This window comes from Chaetura pelagica, unplaced genomic scaffold, assembly GCF_000747805.2.
Source record: "Chaetura pelagica isolate M959 unplaced genomic scaffold, ChaPel_1.0 scaffold10, whole genome shotgun sequence".
NCBI classification, from domain to species: domain Eukaryota; kingdom Metazoa; phylum Chordata; class Aves; order Apodiformes; family Apodidae; genus Chaetura; species Chaetura pelagica.
In genome coordinates, this window is record NW_009952263.1 from 8,219,065 (window position 1) to 8,241,302 (window position 22,238).

At 35.7% G+C, this 22,238-nt stretch overlaps 1 protein-coding gene across 1 annotated transcript in view; it reads right to left on the reverse strand.

Moving 5' to 3' along the window:
- PLCL2 (phospholipase C-like 2) overlaps positions 1–21,931 on the reverse strand; it is a 43,153-nt gene extending 21,222 nt beyond the window's left edge. Inside the window, exons 1-3 of the mRNA XM_010007535.1 lie at positions 19,449–21,931; positions 15,908–16,111; positions 4,240–4,315 (exon numbers count right to left, since the gene is read on the reverse strand). Of these exons, the coding sequence (XP_010005837.1) occupies positions 4,240–4,315; positions 15,908–16,111; positions 19,449–21,884 (2,716 nt within the window). The 5' untranslated portion in view covers positions 21,885–21,931. The remainder of the gene's footprint in view (positions 1–4,239; positions 4,316–15,907; positions 16,112–19,448) is intronic.
- Positions 21,932–22,238: the final 307 nt, after the last annotated feature.

A 22,238-nucleotide genomic window follows, 5' to 3' on the forward strand; every position in this document is an offset into this window, starting at 1 on the left:
GCTCTTCTTTAACTATCAGAGACAGCATATTGAGCCAATAGACCTTCAAAATGATGTGACAAGTGTGGAGAAAGGAGTTAAAACAATTTGATAGTGGGTTTAAAATAAATGGGAACAAGGAGAAAATAGGGAAAAGCAGGTATTTCAGAAGACTGGCTGACAGGGGCTTCAAAATACTATTTTAGTCATAACAGGTGATGTTGGAATTTATGTGATGGTGGCAAATATTGTAGATTGTTTACTCTTAGTAGTGAACCTCAAGAAAAAGAAAGGATCCAATTCTAAGATTTAACTTGAAGATCAACATGTCGTACTCATGCAAACACATTCAATATTGCTCAGTTATGAAGTTCAACAGTAGTGAATAAAGCGGCATTTCTTCATTCCCTACATACGAAGCCATAGTTTAAATATGGTGACTTCAAATTAAAAGTCAAGACTTGCTGATGAGAAGCAGTATTACAGAAGACGTGGATTAACATGTGCTGCTGAACTTGTGTAAACTTCACAGCAACTGCGAACACTGCAAATTCTCTCTCTAGTCAGGAATAACTACAGAAGTGTTGAGAACAACTGATCTAGTCATTAAAACTCAACTGCATGCCTGTATACCCAGCCTGAAGTGCTCCTCAAGACTGAATTGTATCAATTTATTTTCCTCTATTAATGGATTATCTAATCTGTACATAACACAGGGCATCACTTTTTCTGCATCTTACATGCTTTGTTTTGGTGGACGCTAAATTAATCTAAAACCAATTCAGAATGCAAATAACATGAACAAAGAATAAAAGAAACCACTCAGTGAACATGTCATTTTGATGAAAAGCTGAAGTAGTACCAGTGGGAACTGAGAGTTACAGGTATTTGAATAAAATTGATTGTATTACTTTAATTTTCAACTACAAGAAGCATTTGCAGTGATGGTCTGACTATCATCCTAATCTGTTTCACCATGCATTTCAGACTTTAAATTTTTTCCAATGGATATTGTTGTGCACTGTGTTTATCTTTGACAGCATCCAAAATGGTTGAATGTTCCCTTTCTTGAAACTGTATCCTGCTTCTGACGCTGTCTTTTACTACTTGCATGTTTTAATAAACTAAGTCCTTGCTGTTTTAGTCACTGTACAGATGGAATAAGTCAGTCAGTCCCTGCTCAACAACTTTGAATCCAAGTATGAGGAAAGAAGGGAACAGATGGATAAAGAAAGAGTAACAAGTACAAGGAAGCAATGAAAAGTATTTTTTTAAGGTTGTAGGAGGGCAGGTGTCAATCTAGCTATAATTGTGGGCTATTTTTAAAAAACATTTCAAAGGAAGTAGCCTGGTGGGTGTTCACAGTGAGCCTGGGGACAACAGGATAGAATGCATGACAATGTCTGACAATATCAGGCAGTGTGGAAACTCTTGCTACCAAATAAGCCAACACAAGAAAAGTGAAAGCAGCCCAGTCCTGATGTACAACAAGGGAAAAAAAAATAAAAAGAGATAAATTAATATAGGGACAGACATCATAAAAATGATAGCCAGGAAAATTACATACATAAAGCAAAACTGCAATGGTCAAACTCAGAAGATGACAGTGTAGCTGAGATCCCAGAAAATAAAAAACCTGAACAAAAGAGTTCTGGCTGCACAGGTGACTAGGGAAGGTTATAGCTCTAAAACATACAGAAAAAAGGCAATCTGTATTATCAGCACGCAGCACTGGAACGTGTATTTATGTATTATATTAGAAGTAAATGGCACTGTTAGATCTTTATACAATATCTTAATTTCCTGGATTAAAAAAGAAAATGTAGTGACCATTTCTTATAGGCTACTTTTTCCCTTACATGCATTAATTCACCCTTACTGATGTTACATTTCACACAGTTTTGTAATTCTGAGTATCACAAGATCCTCCGTGTACTGTTCCACAGTAGTATCTCCATTTGATTATGTTCAATACATGTCAGCAGCAAACTGTGTTCTCTTATTATTTGCCGCTCTGATTATTTAATGAATATTTGCAGTATCACGTTATCTTACTGAACTCCCACTGCTGAAGACCAAAAGGAATTCCTAAATTGTGGTTCTCCCCTTTAACCAGTGATGAGCTCAGGAAGTATTTAAATTTTAAAGCAAAAGAATGGAATGGGATTCAAGAGAGAAGAACAAGAATGGTGTGAGTTGGGTAGAAAGGAGGCAAGGAATGGGGTAAGGTAACCTGGACATTCAAATGTTTTATTCTAGAGAACATACAGAAGAACTTCAGGTCTCTAATACGAGGATGGACTGGATTATTTTTAAATTCCCGTTAGCGCCTACACTCTTATTTTCTTGCAAGAACTTTAGATTAGTTTAATAGCAACAGAATAAATAGTACTGCAATAATTTTTAAGTTATTCAGATTTTTTTTCTTAATTCTGTTAATGAGTAAGAAATACAGTGGGAACGAAAGCAGTATTATGTTCCCATACCTTTTCATTAATGTATCTAAAATGCTTAAGATGAGAATGCGTTGAGCTGTAATTAATATGCTGATATAAAGAAAACAGAGAAGTTTATCATGTGGTTTAATTTTAAAGAACCAAATGAAGAAAAAGGTTTACAGCTGAATGTTCCTGAAGAATATTAATAGCTAAGAATCTGATTTTTTACAAGAGCCATCACAATAATTATATCTTGGCTTATTCAGCAGGCCATCAACCTAAGAAAGAAATAATGATGTATTTATTTTTAAATTACTTTTGAATTTTAAAGGAGGCCAAAATCTTATTATTAAACTTAAGTTAGAAAACAGTTTAATAAAGTGAGTTTAATTTACCTATTTAACAAAGTTCTCTTATAAGCCTGTTCAGGACAACAAAAATCTACTGCTTATTGGTAGCATGAGTATTTCTTCTTTTTTTACCAGTCTTTCACTCTTTGTGCCACATAACAAAAAAGCCAAGACAAGGGCATAATTTTCCTTTTTCCTTATCAAGAAACTACATAGGAAAACGTATAAACTTTTACTCAGAATTAAATAGAACATTAGAAAATCTTCAAAAGCCACTGATATTAAAAGGTAATTCAATTCAGCTCATTCATCTTGAAAAGTACCTTGACCCTGCAGGGCTAAAGCTGCCCTGAATAGTAGGATCTATTACATAATCCATACTTAGGCTTATGTCACCATGCTGAAGGTTTCTCATTTAGATGGGATCAAAATCTGTTTGCTATTTATCATAGGCTTTAAGTCTTCACCATTCTTAAGCAAAGGATTTTTGGACCCAGCTGCACTTTATGTAAAACATATTTCTAAGACCCAAGAAAATCAGACGTATGTAAGTTTAGTGGAATCCCTATGAGCTAGTAGAAAGCTGCAGAATGGTGGATAAAAATGTATTTGTATATAAACAGCTTTTATAAAAAGCTCAATGGAGTCATGCAAGATACAGTCGTAGACACTTTGACTCTCTGGCCAACTTCTTGTTTCTGATGAAGCATGCAATGCATCATTACTCTGTACATTGTTTTTTAAACACTTAGGGAAGACCAAACAACTAACTATACAACCTGTTTCAAATATGTATTAGACACAGGAAATCTTTCAGAGAATCCGTGGGACCAACAGGTCACAGCAAAGTTTTAAAAAAAATACTTCCTGCATTCATGTGGTTTGAAAAGGCAGCCACAGAAGATGTAACTCTCTGCAAAACCAGCTTTTCTCTCAACAGATAAAAAAGCAACAAATCATCAGAATCATCAGATGGTATCCACCCCATACATCTAGAGAAATGCAGGGGTGAAATGCCTAAGCTACTGTCATGTAATTACCTGAAGACAAGGTCCTTCATCAAGGCATTCGAAAACATTCAGCTACCATGGAAAAAAAAGGTCCTCACATAGCAAAAAAAGATAGGAGTAACTTGGTGAAGGAAGATGACTCTCCTTCTTTTCTGTAACCCTGTGTTTCCATTTGTGGAAGTGACTGTATCAACAAACTAACTTCCATATATAGAATGCTCATGATTTCTGAAGTTAAGCTGTAACTATATAGATCTTTTATTTCTATGGTTTGAAATGTACTTTTCACTGTTATTACATGTGCCTAAATTACACTAATCTCTTTTTTTGTCTGGGGTCTTTTTGGTTATTGGGTTGGAGTTTTTTTGCTAAGGTTGAATAAATAAACTTGATTAAAGTTTTGGGAAATAAAGAAAAACATGGTAAGTTCTTTATAATATTTTTAAAACAGCTTGTACTTACCTGCTTTTTGACACTGTACTATCTTCTCATATAAGCTATCTGTATTTTCAACTAGAGTCCTGATGGTGTGAATCATCTGTAAAGAAAATTAAAATAAACAAAATACTGGTAAAATTAGTGATTTTTTAAAAATCTGTGAAAGATGCTTAAAATTGAACTCAAATCAACCATCTAGTATTTGTTGTTCACATGATAAATACATTAATTTTCCTCATCATAGCCAGAAAAAGAAGTGCTCTAAATGTAGCATAAAGACATAAAAAAAAGATTGTTTTGGGCTGGGATCTGTGAACACCAAATTAAAATGTCTACTTGATAGTTAATTGCCTATCAAAGCAAGCAGAAATTATACAACTATTTACCAGGTAATTCACTTTTGGTGGCTTGGGTGAGATAACCTAGATGCAGGTTTCCTTCTGCTCATTCACTCCAACATTCAGGATGATGACCACTCACCACCTAGTGTTTCCTTTTTCCTAGGGATCATCCCATTGCTTTTCCAAATTTGTTCCTCTAAATTTTCCCTTTTTGAGGCTTGACCTGTATATCTGTATGAGAGAACACTCTACGAAGGAAAACAAATCACTGAAGGCTCATACTGGAGGATAAGGAAAAGAAATTATTCCTTTACCTGATTTTTCAAAACAATAAGCCTTTCATGGAAGCTTAGTTGAAAGCACATGGATTAAGATGGAACCGTGCAGATTTTTCTGCCTAGGGTGGATCTTGAGAAGCAACAACTTGGCTACACACCTCACCCACTCACATCCTGGTATCTGCTTAGGCAGCAGATTATTTGTCACTGAAACAACGACTGAAGTTTGATATGTTACTTTATGTGGATGTTCATGTGTAAGTCATCCTTACAAGACCACAATTGCTGTTACAAGCAGGAACATTACTTTAAGAGGCATAACTACAGTAGTCCTTCCTCACACGTTAGAAGGAGCCTCCTCCAGCTGAGTGACTTGGAGACTGTTTTTCTAAACAGTACTCTAAGTGAGACATAAATCACTTTAGAGAAGCAGGCAAGTAAGCCTCAGATTTTTGATCACGGCAAGTGTGCAAGTGAGGAGGAAGAACGCCTGAATAGATATAAACTACTCTACAGACTTCTACTATTTTCAGCTAAACAAAAATCTACTTTAACTAAGCAGCAAAACATTTAGAAATAATTATAGTTCTGTTTCCATTATTTCAATGGAAAATTACAAAAAAAAAAAAATAAAATTGCAAACCCCACAAGTTTTAGTTCATGCTACATATAAACAACATGTGAACAAATTTAATTGCAAACAAAACAAGTTTTAATTCATGCTACAAATAATTAACAAGTAATCAAGCTACTTTTGCGTTTGTTCAACAGTAAATTAAGAAAAAAAAAAAATAAAATTGCAAACCCCACAAGTTTTAGTTCATGCTACATATAAACAACATGTGAACAAGCAACTTTAGAGTATGTGCAGCATTCATTGAAGCAAAAAAAGCCTATTATGAGAATTATGCCAATTACTAATTAGGTGCCTTAAACAGGCAGCACCATCAGTCTCTCTCTTTTATGAGCTCCATCCACTACAGTTCTCATATGAAAGGGTATTAATAGAGAATCCCACTGTAGTAATTATTATTATGTACTCAGATCATGAAAAACAAGAGCCATACATGCTCAGCATTTCATTTTTCAAGATGACTTTCAGGGCAGCAAAAGCTCAATAGAGGATGCATTACAGTACCTTTTCAGCAAGTCAGCAATACAGCATCAGTTATTGGAAGTGTATTTGCAACTGAAGTTAGCTATATTTTGCTTCTCTTCGTTTAAGTGAATTACAGAAGCAAACATGTTATATGACATATTGAAAGGTGCATACACCATACTAAAAGTATACTGAAATGTCCAAATTTAATCAGCACCACCATAAAAAACAGAACTGGACTTCTAATAAGCCTGTGAGTTCACATTATTAAGGTCAGCTCAAAACTTAATAAGCACTGGTAAAAACCTTAAACATATCACCCTTGAGACTGCTAGCACCGCTACATCAGTCCTGCTCAGTTTTCAAGAATAAGGTTCCCCAAGCCAAACCATGAGTGATGTACAGCAAATAAATATGCTGGAGTTATTTAAAGCAGTATCTTAACAGAAGGGACAACACACTTTTCTTGGTCCCAAGTTCAAGCTACCATCTTCCAGAAGACCTCTTCTCAGACCTTTAAAATATCTGAAGAATTTGCTAAGTTGCATAGAAAAGGTAACGGAAAAAAAGATAGCGAAACAGTTTTCAGAGATTACAACTTTCTGACGACTACTACTGTAAAGTGATGAGACAGGAAAAGACCTGCAAAGGGTCCAGCAGGACAGATTTTAATTCTTGTCTTTTAAACAATTTCTTCAAATCCCCAAAAAATTTTAGAAATTAACAAAGAAAGATCAAAGCCAGTCCACAAGTCAAGTAATTAATATTATGTAAAGCAGTTATTGATTGGTAATAGATACACTGAGTGTTTCATGACAATTTTATCAAATGCAGAGACATACATGTGGGATGTGCCCCATGAGTCCCGAGGGGGCATAGATGTCATTGCAAGACAGCTCTCAGTTAGCTTTGAAAGGACATGGCAACCAGAGGACATTCCTGAGGACTTGGAGAAAGCCAGTTTCACTCCTGTGTACAAGACTAAGAAGGACCAAGGAACTAGAGGCCTCTCAGCCTCCCTTCAGTCCCTGAGAAGGTGGTGGAGTAAATCCTCTTGGAAAACACTTTCAAACACTTGAAGGACAAGAAGGTGACTGGGGAAAGTCAGCATGGATTTGCACAGGGGAAATAGGGCTAAAACCATCTGACAGCCTTCTACAATAAGGCGACTGGCTTGGTGGAGAAGGGGAGAGCAGTGGGTGTTTTTTATTTTGATTTTACTGAGTCTTTCAGCACTGTGTTTCATAACGTCCTCATAGACAAACCAAGGCAGTAAGCAGAGGCCGGATAAGTGGGCACTGAGGTCAACTGAAAACCAGCTGCCCAGCCAGGCTCAAAGTGCTGTGATCAGCAGCATGAAGCCCATCTGGAGGACAGTGACCAGTGGTGTGCCCCAGACATTGATGCTGGAGCTACTACTGTTGAAACATTTTTGGTTGTCACCTGGATGATGGGGCAGAGCACATCCTCAGCATGCTGACAAAAGATAGAGAACTTTGGAGGAGGTTGGACATAGCAGATGGTTGTGCTGCTATTCGAAGGGACTTTGACCAGCTGGAGAAGTGGGCTGACAGGAGTTCCATGAAATTCAGCAAAGGGAAGTGCTGAGTGCTGTACCTGGAGAGAAATGAGCCCATGCATTCAGAAGTACAGACTAGAGGTCAACAGAAAACAGCTTCAGAGGAAAGGATCTAGGTGCCCTGATGGACAAATTAAACATCCCTAAGGAAGGTTTAGAGCACCTGAAGACAGAGGCAGTTGGTCCTTACCCTCGACTCAGAATTGGTGAGGCCAGATCTGGAGTGGTCAGACCAGTTTGGGGCTTTCCAATACAACAAAGGACTTAATGTCCAGCACAGGGCCACAAAGAGAGTTAAGGAGCTGTAGCACCTTTTGTACAAGAGGCTGAGATACCTGGAACTGTCCAGGCTGAAGCACAGAACACTCAATGGGGATCTTGGGTGGTCAAACAATGAGGTTGCCTACAAATGATTTCTAGAGGTTCCTTCCAATCTCAAGATTCTAGATAAATAAGGATTTTAGTTAAGCTGACATCTCCAATAAAAAAAATATTCTTACAACTGAGCTTTCTGGCTCAAGACAACAATCAATAACTTCATTATAGAAAAAAAATCAGGTTTGCTTTTGCCCAGACAGTCCAAAGCTGCTCTATAATGAAGAACAACTCATCTTTCTACCATCCAGGTTTAGTCCAAAGCGCCAAGGAAAGAAAAGAAAGCTGCTACTTCTGTACCTACAAAGAACTCACAAACTAAATTTGCTTCTAAGCAAATTTTCTAGCAAACTCATTATCCAACCCAAGCCATTCTACGATTAGCATATATTACAATATTATTATGTTTCTCTTTAGACTTTAAAACACTGTCCTCTTCCGAGACAAATGCAGAGGAAATTTCCGTTGTGTCTCCTGAGCTCACTGGCATATTATAAATGTAATGCTGTACCTAACTGACACTGGCAGTATAACCCTGGAAGTGGAGAAAACATATGAATGGACTCATGGTTTCAATTTCTCAGCCTTCCTTTCCTCTTTCACCTCTTACTGAGATGTTTTATATTCTAGGAAACACATACATGGAGCAGGTTTTTTATGCCTTCAGAAATGAGCAAGCTGAGATTTTGTCATAATGCAGTGCAAGAGCATAAGAGCATAACAAAACTAATTCTTGTAGGCCCAAGGAAAAATAAAACATCATCTGTTCTTAATTCTGTAGTATCCAAAATTAATTAGATTTCCCACAGTTTTATTTTACCAAAGGCACAAACAGTCCACAAGTTCTGCACTAAAAAGGCTTATGCTCTTTCTTAATTCCTCATGAGTAAAGTATTGAAGAAAGACTATGTTGAAGACAAAGTAAATAAAACAACCAGTAACTCTCTTCTAAACTATGCACACAATGACATTAAACTCTAAAATCCAACAGTCGAGATTTCTCCATGCTTTCCTGACACCCTGGATGTTACAATAAAAAGATTTACACCACTTTTAAACTAAAGCTGGTAAAATGAAAACACTATGTTGAAAGTGGACAGTAAGGAAGCATATATATGTGAAAGGAAAATATCCTACATCTGTAAAGACAATCAGAAATTTACCATTCTTGTGAAAAAAACCAAAAGTGTTCTTTTCAAAACTAAAACCAATAGTAACAGTTCCACTAACCACAATTTATTCTTTTTTTTCACACAGGAGTCAAAAAGACAAACACAAGAATGAGAATTTATTGAGAAAGAAAAAGAGTACTAGTGTTAAAAACATGGTGAACATTTAAGAGAATTTGCTATGAATCTGACCTATTTTTATACTCTTCCACAAAGATTCCTTTGGACTATATTAAAAATAGGACAGTAAGCCAGATGAACTCTTCTTCCTAGGTAGTCATGTTATTTTACGCTCTTCTGAAGACTGTGAGTCAGCCATTAGCTGCAATGGGATCAGTGAGAGCATACAAAAAAACATTCATGCTCTTAATAAAAAAAAAAAAGAAATCTTGACTTCCCAGAAGCATGAAATGATCATTATCAGAGCTTCTCAATCAGCTCATACTTTACAGCATTAGGCACTGGAGTCTGAATATCCAAAATCAGACATTTGTTTCTGCCCTGGAGGACTGAAAAGCTCAACATAACCTGAAGTTATAATCCGTGGCTGTGTTTTTGGAAGCATAAGAGCAACCTTCAGTTTAGAATGATTGCCCTGTTGTAAAACAGGAAAATAAAAACTGATACCAAACAATGTAACTGTTTTTGAAGAAGATGCCCCAGCTATTCACCATATTTTCCAGCAATACTTTGTTTTCTATCAGTTTTTGTGACAGACTAACAACTATACAATCAGTAGCCATTTAAACTAATCTCAAAATCCAGGATATAAAATTATTATAATTTATTAAAAACTACAAAAAACCTTAGCTGGACTATCTGCAATATTCTAAATTGCAATGAATTATGTATATTTTCCCTTAGATCTCTTCACCACTGAACTGTATCCATTTATAACCTAAATTAAAACAGTTCTAACTGCAGAGACTTGATAATGTAAGTAAACCTACTGTACACAAAACCAGAGGCAATAATGGAAACAGGAAGACAGCATGTGTTATTGATATTTAAATATTGCATTTCTATTGCCAACTCAGACACTTACTATTTTAACACACATTACAACAACCCATCACTAAGACTGAGAAAGTTGTCTAAACTCTAAGTACCCACATATCTCATACCTTGATGATCTTCACAAATCTGGTGGAATCATTAAGTCATACATCTTCAAAAGTACTCAGCTACTTTAGTTAGATCAAAGTTGGTGGAACTATACCTACCATCTATAATCCACTTTCTACAAAAACATACCTCAATACAAAAATTAACACAACCAACCATCTTTTAACAGTTCTTTTCCTGTTAGAACATCAGTTTAATTTCAACATTTACTTCAGCTAATGGCAAAAAGCTAGTAATTTTTAAAGGCTAAGAATTTAAGAGTAATTTCATTTCAATATGAGCATGTGAAAAGGGACTTTGACATAAGTTTTTGGAAAAACCAATCAGATTTATCTTCTCTGTCTACATGCTTCTTGATTTTAAAGAACTCCAAGAGATTAATGAGCCTTTCAGCTTATAAAAGCTGTATTGAGTCTTGCCTGACACATTTCTCCAGGTTTCCTCTAATTTTCATCTTCAAAACCTTTTCTACCCATTTTCACAATACAGATGCCAGCCTGTCTGATCAGTAATTTCATGACCTTCCCTGGAAACCTCCTAAAACACCAGCACCATACTAACAGCTTTAAGTGAGAGGATACACTCAACAATAAGCAGTTTGGATATATCAACTCTTGAGATCTTTCAGAACTCTTGAATTAATATCACCTCTTTCTGGTATTTTTTTCTCAGTCATTTTGCCTTTCCTGTGTAATTTCTATCAGCATTTCAGTTACTGACAAATTTTCCCAGGAGTCCTTCATAAAGAAGCAATTCATGTGAAACCATAATCTCCAAAGGTAAACGTTTGCAAAAACTAACAGTGCTGTGGCTTTTCTTCTTGTCCTGGGGCTTTCTTTTATACTTTGATCAACTAGTTGTCATACATACTCTTTGACAGGCTTCCTGATTCTGGTATTTTCAGGAAAGAAGTTCTGATTATTTTTAACTCTGTGCAGGTCGTTCCTGAAAATCTCCACCATTGGCTTTCTTGTGTATTCTATTTAACCATGGCAGCATTAAACATCTACTCTATCTCCCTCATCTGCACTTTAGCTTTTTGGAAGATGCTGCCTTCTTTCAAACACCTTCTCCTTTTTGTCCTCTTCAAGTGTTTTTTGTGAATTGGTACATATTTCTTTCAAGCACCCTGTCTCTTTAGAGTGTCTATGGTGCCTATTCTTTTGACTACTTCTATTTTTGTTTTAACAAGATTTCTTATTTTTATGTAGTTATTGTCTTAAGTATCAAAGTAAGGAACGACAGCGTTACAATCTTATGTGCCAAGTCCAAGTTCTTTTCTTTATAAGCTAGATGATTATAAGAATTAAATTGTAACATAGAAAAACCTTGGAGCTGGACTCCAGAAAACATGAGCTCAATAACAACATTCTGAACCAACCAGGAAACAGAATACACAAAGCTAGCACAGTCTATGCCAGTCACATATTCATCAGAAAAAACAGCAGATGGAAAAATCTGGGGTTTTTTTCAGGTGCACAAAACAGGTAGTGGCAAGATACTACCACATGACTTAAAAACACATGAGATCCAAAGATTGAGTTTGATTACAAGAGACTGGTGACCATCTTGAATTCACCCTTCTCTGCCACAATCAGAAATTGAGTATTTCAATCAAAATGAACTTACACAAGAGTTTAAACAAGTGAACTTGATGATCTTAAAGGTCTTTTCCAGCCTTGGTGATTCTGTGGTTCTGTAAAGTAACCTATTAATTAACAGTGTTTTAGGAGATAAACTGGTAATCATTACCAGCACTGGATTCTATAACCAAAACAGATTGACTGACATACCTTTACTGTATTTGCAAACTAACCATAACCAAGGACCTACATCAACAAGGTAACTAATACAGATTTTATGAGCTAAGCAAAACTCAAAACAGATCTGCTAATCATTCTTTTTTTAAGCCTTTCTTTTTAAATCCATACTGATGATATCAAGATGAGTTTTAAAGGCAAAGAATATTATGGATTTTGAGCAGTAGGTGAAGTATGAGAGGGCTATTAACATTTTAGTAAAACCTTAATAATTAGTCCTGTTTAGGTAGTCTCTTAAGTCCTACTGCTAGTACCAGACCAGTCTATAACTCTTGAAGGTAGTCAAACGACCTACTTTCCAGTGGGATTGACAAGCTCAAAATATAGCCTATCATAGTTAGTTTATGCAATTGTCCAAATTTGCAACTCCATAACAAGAAATTAACTTCCATAGGACTGCATATAAAATCTGCTCTATTGAGTCAGTCGCTGAAATGAGGCAACAAGAAGGTAACTGGATTTCAACTTAGTGTAGAGATACTAATCACCAATCACGTGGTCTTTTTTTCAGGCTTACTAGACTTTGCTGTATATTCATCTCTCTTATTTTCACCATCTCACAACCCACACCACCAATAAACACAGCCTGCTCTCAAGTCTATCCCTAGGGTGTGTATACAAAATCTGATCATTTTCTTTTATCTCATTTGAATCAAATACAGACCTCCTATACTGTAGCCTACAGACATTTTTAATTACACCATCATCTCAACATGAAAAAAAAACAACAAACAAACTCCAGCACCAGAAACTGAAAAAAATTATCTAGCAGCATTATCTAATTAGGAATTGGTAACATTTAATCCTAATTAATGTAGCAGCTTTACTTTATCTTCTTTATCACACAGGTACAGTTCTCTGTCTTTTCTGTGCTCGCTTTCCTTTCAGAAGTAAATGCCTGTTTGCAAAGTTCAGAAAACCTTATCTTCATCAGATGGGACACTCCATCCGCTGCTAAGGGCAGAGACAGTCAAGTTCTCAACAATATAAGGCTTAATTTGTAATGCTCTTCAAGCATATCTTTGCAGTGCTATTAGACTCATCACTGAATAATGCTGCAGACTTAGCATGAGATAATTTTTTTTCCCCTCTTGCCATAGCACAACTCTTTTAAACTTACTGTTTATCTTACGCTTATAAGACATTTTAGAAAAAACATGCAATGGTGTGGAAGAGGCACTTGCCTTAACTCCAAGCTTCAGTCTGCAGCACTGATCAGTGATGGGTGTGATGACACCAACAGAGTGCATGCTGAAGTATCACATAAAGGAAGCTGAAGTTCATGAACAAGAGGGAAAAATAAAACATTGTTAAGCAGTGAAAAGGTGTTAGGGTGAAAAATACTCAGGAGCATGAAGAACCTAGAGAAAAGTACACAAATTTTTGTCTTCCTCAAAAAAATCCTAGTTTTATTTGGTTTTCTTTTTTCTGAAAAGACAACTCAGCTCCTATAACGCAGATACAAGCAAAAGATCTTTTTGTTTCCTGGGTAAGATTCTGGTTCCAATAATGCTGGCAACAAATTACTCATAAAATTAAAAAATACAGTCTTTCAGCCTTTGAATGGGACTAGCATTTACCACTTATGTGCTATTAGTTTATACGTTAAAAAAACCCAAGCATCTAGTGATATGCTAACTAACCTATTATAATTTCCCTCACCGTTTCTTTAAAAAAATATGTGCACCTATAATATGCTGAAGACATTTTCATCTTTCCATGTCTCCTGCAGTATTGCACTCTTTTGTAATCATTTCAATGTGGACTATCCCACTGTAAAGATCTTATATTCTTTCTCTCTTCGCAGAGCAACTGTGAGTCCTTTAAGCACTTGACACACTGAAGAACACAGTTACATCATTTTGACCTATCTTGAGGCCTAAGCCTGCAGAAAATGAGACAAGTAGGTAATCATTACTTTGACAGTACATCTACCCTTTCTTAATTCTGGATAAGGCTTCTCATTATTACGATGAATTCTAATCCCACCTGTTAATTAATCATGTCAAAAAAATCCCCAAACCAAAACCAGCCATTGTGTCATTTTGAGCGCTCATCATTTGCACCAAAATCACACAAAATGAGCACTATCTGGGACAGTATCAGGCTCCAAACATCTGCCACTAGAGCAAATATCAATACATGAGCCAAACAGCTTCACATCTCTTCTCCTTTACTTGAGGAAGGGATGATATGGTTGTCTCCCATTGTTTCACAATGTGCTTTCAGAAACAAGAGCTTTCAGTACGGCTCCCATGGCTGACCATTTTCCAGATTTGAATTTTTTAAACCTTTTGTCAAACTGAACAGTTTGGCAAGACCAACATTCCACAAATTGAAACACATACTCTTTTAAACTTTAAGTTTTACTTAAAAAAAATAAATCTTATTTTTTACTTCCATATAATTCAGCACTATACGCACTCTCATTGTCTTTGTTTGGAATCAAGTCTTTATATAGTGTAGATTTCCAAAGTACACAAATTTTCAAATCGTGTAGACTACAGAATGAGGGGGAAAATTGTATGTGAGAGATAAAGAGCCAACCAATCAATCCAGACTTACAAAAATATTGTAGGTATTTGGAATAGCCTAGTAACTAACAAGCAGCATCACCACATCAGAACAAACTGCAGGCAGAGATATCTCCACCAAAATACACCTTTATTACGTTCACGTATCAAGCTTAATCACAACAATAAAGCTTGTTTGCATCCTAATTATACTGATATCCTGTAAATTACCACTAAGAGGATACACCACTGTCTTCCTCTAACTGTGCAGCCACACAAATCAAACTCTGTTGTATCACAACTACATAAACTGCGTAAATTGCTCATTATCAATGAGTGCTTTGGGGACTTTGCTATAGCATTATTCTAAAGCTCCTTTTTGTTTAGAAGGCAGCTTAAAAGATATAGATACAAAACTGCATTACAGGTTTATTTTCCTTAAGTTTCTCTCTTTAAATAGCAAGGACTGTTTTTAAAACAGTAACTTGATCCTGCCAGGTGATGGCACCTGCCCAGTGCCATTTAATGCACAAAAATTAATGCAAGATTACCCTAGAAATGTCTACTTACAGAGAGATGATGTAACAAATTAAAGGAATCATTAAATAAAGACACAATTACTCTGTGCCAGATTACTTGAGTGGAAGTATGGAGCACATTTCAAATCACATTCATCTGGATCTTTTTTTCATACTTCGAATTAATACAAGGCAGATGCAAATCAGTATTTCTCAGTGTATTATAAATTCTTCCTTCCTTCTTGCAAAATGTTTACTTTCCAGTCTTTAAAGACACAACTTACATATTTACTGAAGTACAAGGGCTAAAGTTAACATTATAGCAGCTTACAGATGTAAAAATATCTAAACAAATGAGATTTGTAAGAAAGATCTAGCAAAGGAAAATGAAAAAGTAGATGTAGAATGTAACACTTCAAGATGCTTAAAAAACTACAGTTCCTAAAAGCAGATCCTGTGTTTTTCTATTCTACGTTGAGTCAAAGCCAAAAGAAATCAAGGTCTACACACTGGAAAATGTAAAATAGCAAATTAATGCAAGAGGTTTATAGATACGCAAAAAGCTTCACTTTACTGCAAAACAGGTAAATTAATACATGCACTTCACATTAAATCCTCTTGATTATAAACATTTTGCCTTCTGAAGTGTACAAACAGATATTTGCATGCAGTATATTAATCTCTCTGTTCTGCTCAAGATGGAAACGCTGTTGCTCCACATTCATGGGAATGACTTTGAAGCACACGTAACAAAGCATGAAATAAGAAGTCACAGCTTAAAATGACCTTTCAAAACAGGCATGGTACTGTGTATTATTAAAAAAAAAAAAAAGTCTTTGAAATAGCATATAAAATAACCACAGAGGACTACTCACCATGTCATATGCTGTTACAATCTTTCTCAAGACCTCTGGAACAATCCCTTGGAGCTCCATAGTTGGATACTGATCATTGAGATTCAGTACTACCAAGGGTGTATTCTCAGGCCCGACCAAGCGCGTAGACACTGCCAAAATGCACTGCATAAGGTTTGCTACAGGAGAGAGGCCACATAATTCTTTGAATGAAACTACTGCATTCTGCAAAAAGGAAAGAAAGAGTTTCCTTTACAGTTAAATATTAACTTTAATGTCTCGTTCTTTCAGGATAAAATACTTTGCTGTTATAACTGAACTACCATGTGGAATCACCACAGCTTTTCCCCAAAGAACAGACAGTTTTCCAAAGCAACCAATATTACATATGTATTTTAACAAAAATGTTAAAACTTCAAACAGAATTCAGTACTTGCCACAGAAGAAAAAATATATTTACAAGTATGCCTGGTCTCTGTCACTACTAAAATTAATAATGTAAATAAATTAATTCTAAAACATACTGGTTATAGATCTTGAAAAATTCTAGAAGACATTTCCAAGTAATTTTTAAAATGTCACTAAGTGAAACAAAATACTAAGTGCTGAATATCCCAAATAAGCAAAGTGAAGTGGAAGGAGGAATTCAGCCCATTTGTAACTTAAAACATACCTGAACTACAGTCCAGACGTGCTGTGGATCTGCTGGCTCCCATTTGGTGTGATTCACAAACCCAGCACTCCACTACTGATGTCATCCCTATCACAGAATAACACTGAAGTGAATTTTAAAGGTACTTTAATATAAATACCAATTTGGTATCTTTTCCTTAAAATGGATTGCAGTTGTATTTTGCATCTAATATGGTAGAATATAATACCATATGTTTAAACTCGAAGAAAATTTTCAGTTTTAGAAATAAAATGTGACTCCAAGTAGCCACTGAAATTCCATGATGGAAATATTCTTGGCATTGTAATTAATTTAGTATTTTTGTACCAATTGGGAGCTGGTGATCTATGGCAGGTCTGGAGTTTGTGTTCCTGTAGGAAACAAAAACAAAAACATGGTATATTTAAGTTACAAATGTGCTCAGTACTCCTTTCTCTCACGTCTTACCCAAACAGGGTATCTGACACCGATCTTAAATTTTAATCAAAACCACTTTCCATCCTTCTCACATGGTAAGATTCACTTGTGAAAAACACTTAAGAGACACATGATGCCAACCTTAATGGAATCAAATGTAAAATATTTTGCACTCCCTTTACAACACAAAAAACCTGAAGGAGACCTCAAAATATGTGTATATATAGCATATTCACACAAAATTATGTCTAATACAGTCACTTACAGTGTACTTTAATTATACGTTTAGTAGCATCTAGTAAATGTCCAGGACTATACGGTAATGACACAATAATTACACAGTTGAAAAGACAGACATTAGAAAACCATCAAAACAGAGTTTGTTTGAGATAAATATCATGGACAAGCCATTACAAACAAAACTTTTACAGACAGGTTAACAAGGACCCAGGGAACATATATACTAATTAATGGCAGTCAGAACAGAACTACAGTTGTAAGTCTTGCCTTTGGACTTCCAGCCCTATAGCTAGAGACTCTCACACACTGTCAAGGAATTTAAACATGCAACATCACATCCAGTTTAATCACTCAACAAGTTATGTTATCAGCTTTTGTCATGTTAACGTAGTACATACCAAAGAAGAAAAAGCACTTGCTCACACATTTAGAGAAAGTATTAAATCTACCACTGCACACTATTTTTTTTTCTTCTTCCATCTTATATTTAAAAACAGCCAACTTTAGTCTTTATGATCTGGCTTGCGGGGACGTAATTTCTGTGTTGTAAAAATCATTAAAATTTCTAATGCAAATTTTCAGTAATATAGAAATTAAACACAGCTCACACTAACTGACGTACGTTGATATTTATTATTTATATTAATTCAGTAGTTTATTTACTTTTATTAGCTGTAAAACCTTAGTTACAAAGTGTATAAATTGTGCACATTATATATAATGTCAGCAAAGTTCCACAAAACTTTCCACCAGCACCTCAAATGTCTTCAAAATAGCATTTTGATAATGATGAATTTAGTTGATAGCATGCCTTTCAAACTGACAGCATACCTAAAATACCTTTCAATACCTCAGGTTGAAAGAAACCCCATTGTAGAGCCTGTTTTAAATTATATCCTTTTTGGAAAGCACTGCAGCATTCACAGTGAAGAGTTTAAATAGGTACAAGAAGTCTGTTTTCTCAAATCCTAGGCTCGTCACTTCCTTGAAAAGCATTTTTAAATACAGTATACTTTGTATGACAGAATTCTAGCCTTCAATAGGTTAACTACAGATAAACTTCACTGTATATGTAGCCCATGATGTGTCAAAATATCATTCCCGGATTTTGTTACCAATCTCCTTTACTATAGCAATTTTACAAAGTGGAATAGGAGAGCTTCATAATGCTGTACTAATTTCTTCTTTTGTATTAAGAAAAACCGGTTTTAAAACTATATTATTATTATTAAAATCCTTTCAATGTAAGATTATTCATGAGGAAAATTTATCTACACTGATGTGCCTTTAAAATTCAGAATCAAGACTCAAAGACAGATCCTTTAATCAGTTTCCCCTTAACATTACATAAGAGTAGGATGATTTAATAGGTCACTTCACTTGAAATTACTATGCTTAATTCTACTGACCACTGCTAGTATTCCATCAGAAGTTTACAGATAGTTAAAAGCTTTATTTAATAAAACCAAAGTTTTCAGTTCACTTTAATCTACATCTAAAAAGGCTTATTTACCTCTAATCTTTATTGAAATCTCCAAACAACGCATTTTTTAAGTGGGATCTCTTGGCTTCCACAAAAAGAAGCAGCTCAGCACCTGTATGTTTTCCTGAAATTGAATGTGTTTGCTATATATGACTTTTAAGGTAAGGGAAATTCTTCTAAGAGATGCCTTCTAAAACTTCAGTGGCAAGTGCATGAATTTCTAACATGTTGTTGCTAGAAAGAATCATGGAAAGCAAATGGGTCTTTCTGAAATACTGTACTCTATTTGGGAACTAGGAAAAAACAAAGCCTCAGTGAAACTACGGTAATCATACTTTCATGTGTAAGTCTTCTAATAAGCAGTAGAGTCTCCTTTTTCTATCAGATGTATTTTTCTCCTGCATGTCTATTTCACTTAATTTTCCAGAACTAAAATATTGCCATACTTTCCTCTAGTGTATATCTAACATTCTCTCAAACACGTAAGATGAGTCAACAGGCTTGAGTTGTGACTCTGGAATCATATTTTCAGTTCCCATTCAATATAATATGCATATGCATCAGTTTACCACAGTAGACAGCATCACCTAAAAGAATGCTCTGACATCGTCAATTTTTAAAGCTGTTCAACATAAGACTCAAATAATGTAACTTACAAAATGCAACAAGACTCTTAAAACGTATTATCTATTTGCATAATAACACAAAAATACACATAAAAGCCAATAAACTCATTGTAAAAACTGTACCTGCATATTTTCTCTCAAATCCGTGGCATCCCGAATAGGTTGGAGAGCATTCTTGAATACTTCGTCTATTGTTTTAATCCATAATGTCCTCATAGAAGCATATTCCCTTGATTTCTTGCCCTTCCTCACAGAGAGGCCCCGTTTATGAGGTTTCCCACCACCCCTTCGATTAGTAATGGCCACATGCACAAACAAGGAAGCATGTGCTAACATTTCACCAGTTAAGGACTGAAGAGGAACGTGCCGATACCCAGTCTGTAGACACTCAAAGGGAATAGTGTATTGCCCGATAAACTCGTCCCCAATGTAATCATCATCCAGTACTACAAAACGCACCATAGCTAGCTCTGGTAAATTTATTTGAAATTCAAAACTTTCATCAAAAATTGGATTATCTCCATTCTGATGCATAGTTTTCGTCCTTTGTTCTGCACAGTCAGCAGGGATTCCATGTATTTCAACATAGACATAAGGATCCACAACATCACCTTTGGCACCAGATCCTTTGGGTTTAGGGAAGTTTTGCCCACTGATGATTTTAATATGAAGCAGCTGAGGTGAAACTCCAGGCACAGTGTCTTTTGTATTTGCGCTGAAGAAGGATACTTCTTCTCTCATGATAGCAGGACGAAGAACATAGCCACAGTTTCCATTTTGTCGAAACCAACCAATGTTAAGATCCATCATTAAGCCAGGCGTTTGGAAGTTCATTGCTACTATCTGACAACCACATTTCCAAAAGTCCTGGGGGTTCATATTGCTAGAGTCGATCCTCATAGGACTGGGGAAGACTCTTGCAAGAAAACGTTTGTTGTAATTTACAAAGTCTCCTGGGTTTTCATTGGCGTATTTGCTAGCAAGCACTTCATTGAACGAACACACTTCCCAGTACTTCTGGAGCTGAAATGAAACTTGAAACTCTTTGAACTGAACTGACTTACAGATGCTTACCAACTCCGAGAGTTCTTTGCAGAGCTGAAATCGTTTCCCAGTCATTGAGTTCTGCTGTTCTACCCCCTCTTTCCCTACTCTCTGTGACATTTCTGCTCCTTCATCTTCATCTGTAACATCTCCCTCTAGTCCAGAACAATTAGAGGAAAGCTTCTTTGCTTTAATTAGTATTTTCCCTTTAAGTGATTCTGGTGATGGAAGATAAGACTCTTCAATGTTTGGAGACTGTGTATGTAGTTTGTCCCCCAAAATTTTCTTCATATGTTGTACCATCACTTTCTGCTGCTTAATAGAACAATGGTTTTCTAAACACAAAATAAGAGGGTATTCTGAAGCAAAAAATGCATATTTGTTAATAATGTCAATCACACTACGGAAGACTATCTGTGATGTCATTGTATGCCCTGTGTAAATCACAGGCTCATTATCTGGACCATCCCATACATCCAGTTCCACACTTCGACAACCCATTTTAAGAGCACGAATGTAACCTGTGATGTCAGAAGGCCCTCGAAACTGATCCTCTATCAAGTAAGTATTATGAGATGAATTTATAAAATAATGTGATAGAGGTTGTTTCATATCCTGACAAACTTTCTTATGTTCTGGATCAAATATGTGGCAGTCTGGTGAAGTAAGGTAATTTGTAAACCCATCTATAGAAAGAAAACCCTTCTCCTGGCCCTCCTTGGCTGGCTCATATTTCTGAATAATTGCCAGGCTTATTTCTTCTGTGACGTGTGCCATACCCTGCTCTGCTTCTAAAAACATCATGAGGTCCTTGGTATCTAGAAATTCTTTATTGCTTGAAAACTGAACCAAGAGGAAATAAATTTCAGGTCTGGTACAAAGTTCATGAAAAACTTCAATAAACTCTTCTTTTGTTACTTCAGTACCAGTTTTTTCCTTGGATCTATGTAACTCCTTGAATTTTAGTTCAATTTTATTAGTTTTTAAACCAGGATTTAAGTCTTTTATAAACTGTACAGCATTACACAGGGGTATATGTCCCAGGTTATCTACATCTGATTCACTGAACATCTGTGAAAGCCATGAAGTCCGCATGTTATCTTGAGTACTTTCTATCATATCTAGAGTATGCTTTCCGTAAGAAATCAGGTATCTTAAACCAGTAACCCAAATATTTGCAATGTCTGCTGAGTTAGCAACAAGATCTAGTGATTCATAGTTTTCTCCATATATTATTGAAAATGCACAGTCTTCTGATATCTGGTCATATATTCCATTGCTGCGAAAAATATCTGTATTTTTTCCTGTTCTTACTTCTTTGATTGATTTAATATCAATCTTTGCTTTTTCAGAATCCTTTTTTGAAGGTTCCCAGCGTAGAGACTGCATATCTGCATCTAAAAGAAAGTATCGGTGATACACCCTGGAGTTGGATCGAATCTTTCTGAGCTCAGAGCCTTCAACCATAGCGTTTATACAGTCACTTGCACTGCTGATCTTTTTCTCAGTTGGCATACTGCTAAACGACACCGTCTTTTTCCGTTCTCGCTTTTGTTTCGTACCATCCTGTGGGGGGGGGAAGAAAATATCTATCAGTATGATTTTGCACAACACTGAAATAGTTTTCAAATAATAGCTGAAAGTCTGTAAGTAGTTCAAAAAGGTCTAGCATCTGAATGATGACCAGCAAGATGGAAATTCCTATAGGAATCATCACAAAATTAAATACTAATAATGGTCTAATGTTTGTTCTTACCTATGTAAATAATCTTCCAGGGTCTTAATTTTTTAATGTTTTGTATTAACAAAAAATTGTATTAACAAAACTAAGCAAGGTTTGAATGTTAATGAAAGAAGAATGCTGTAAAA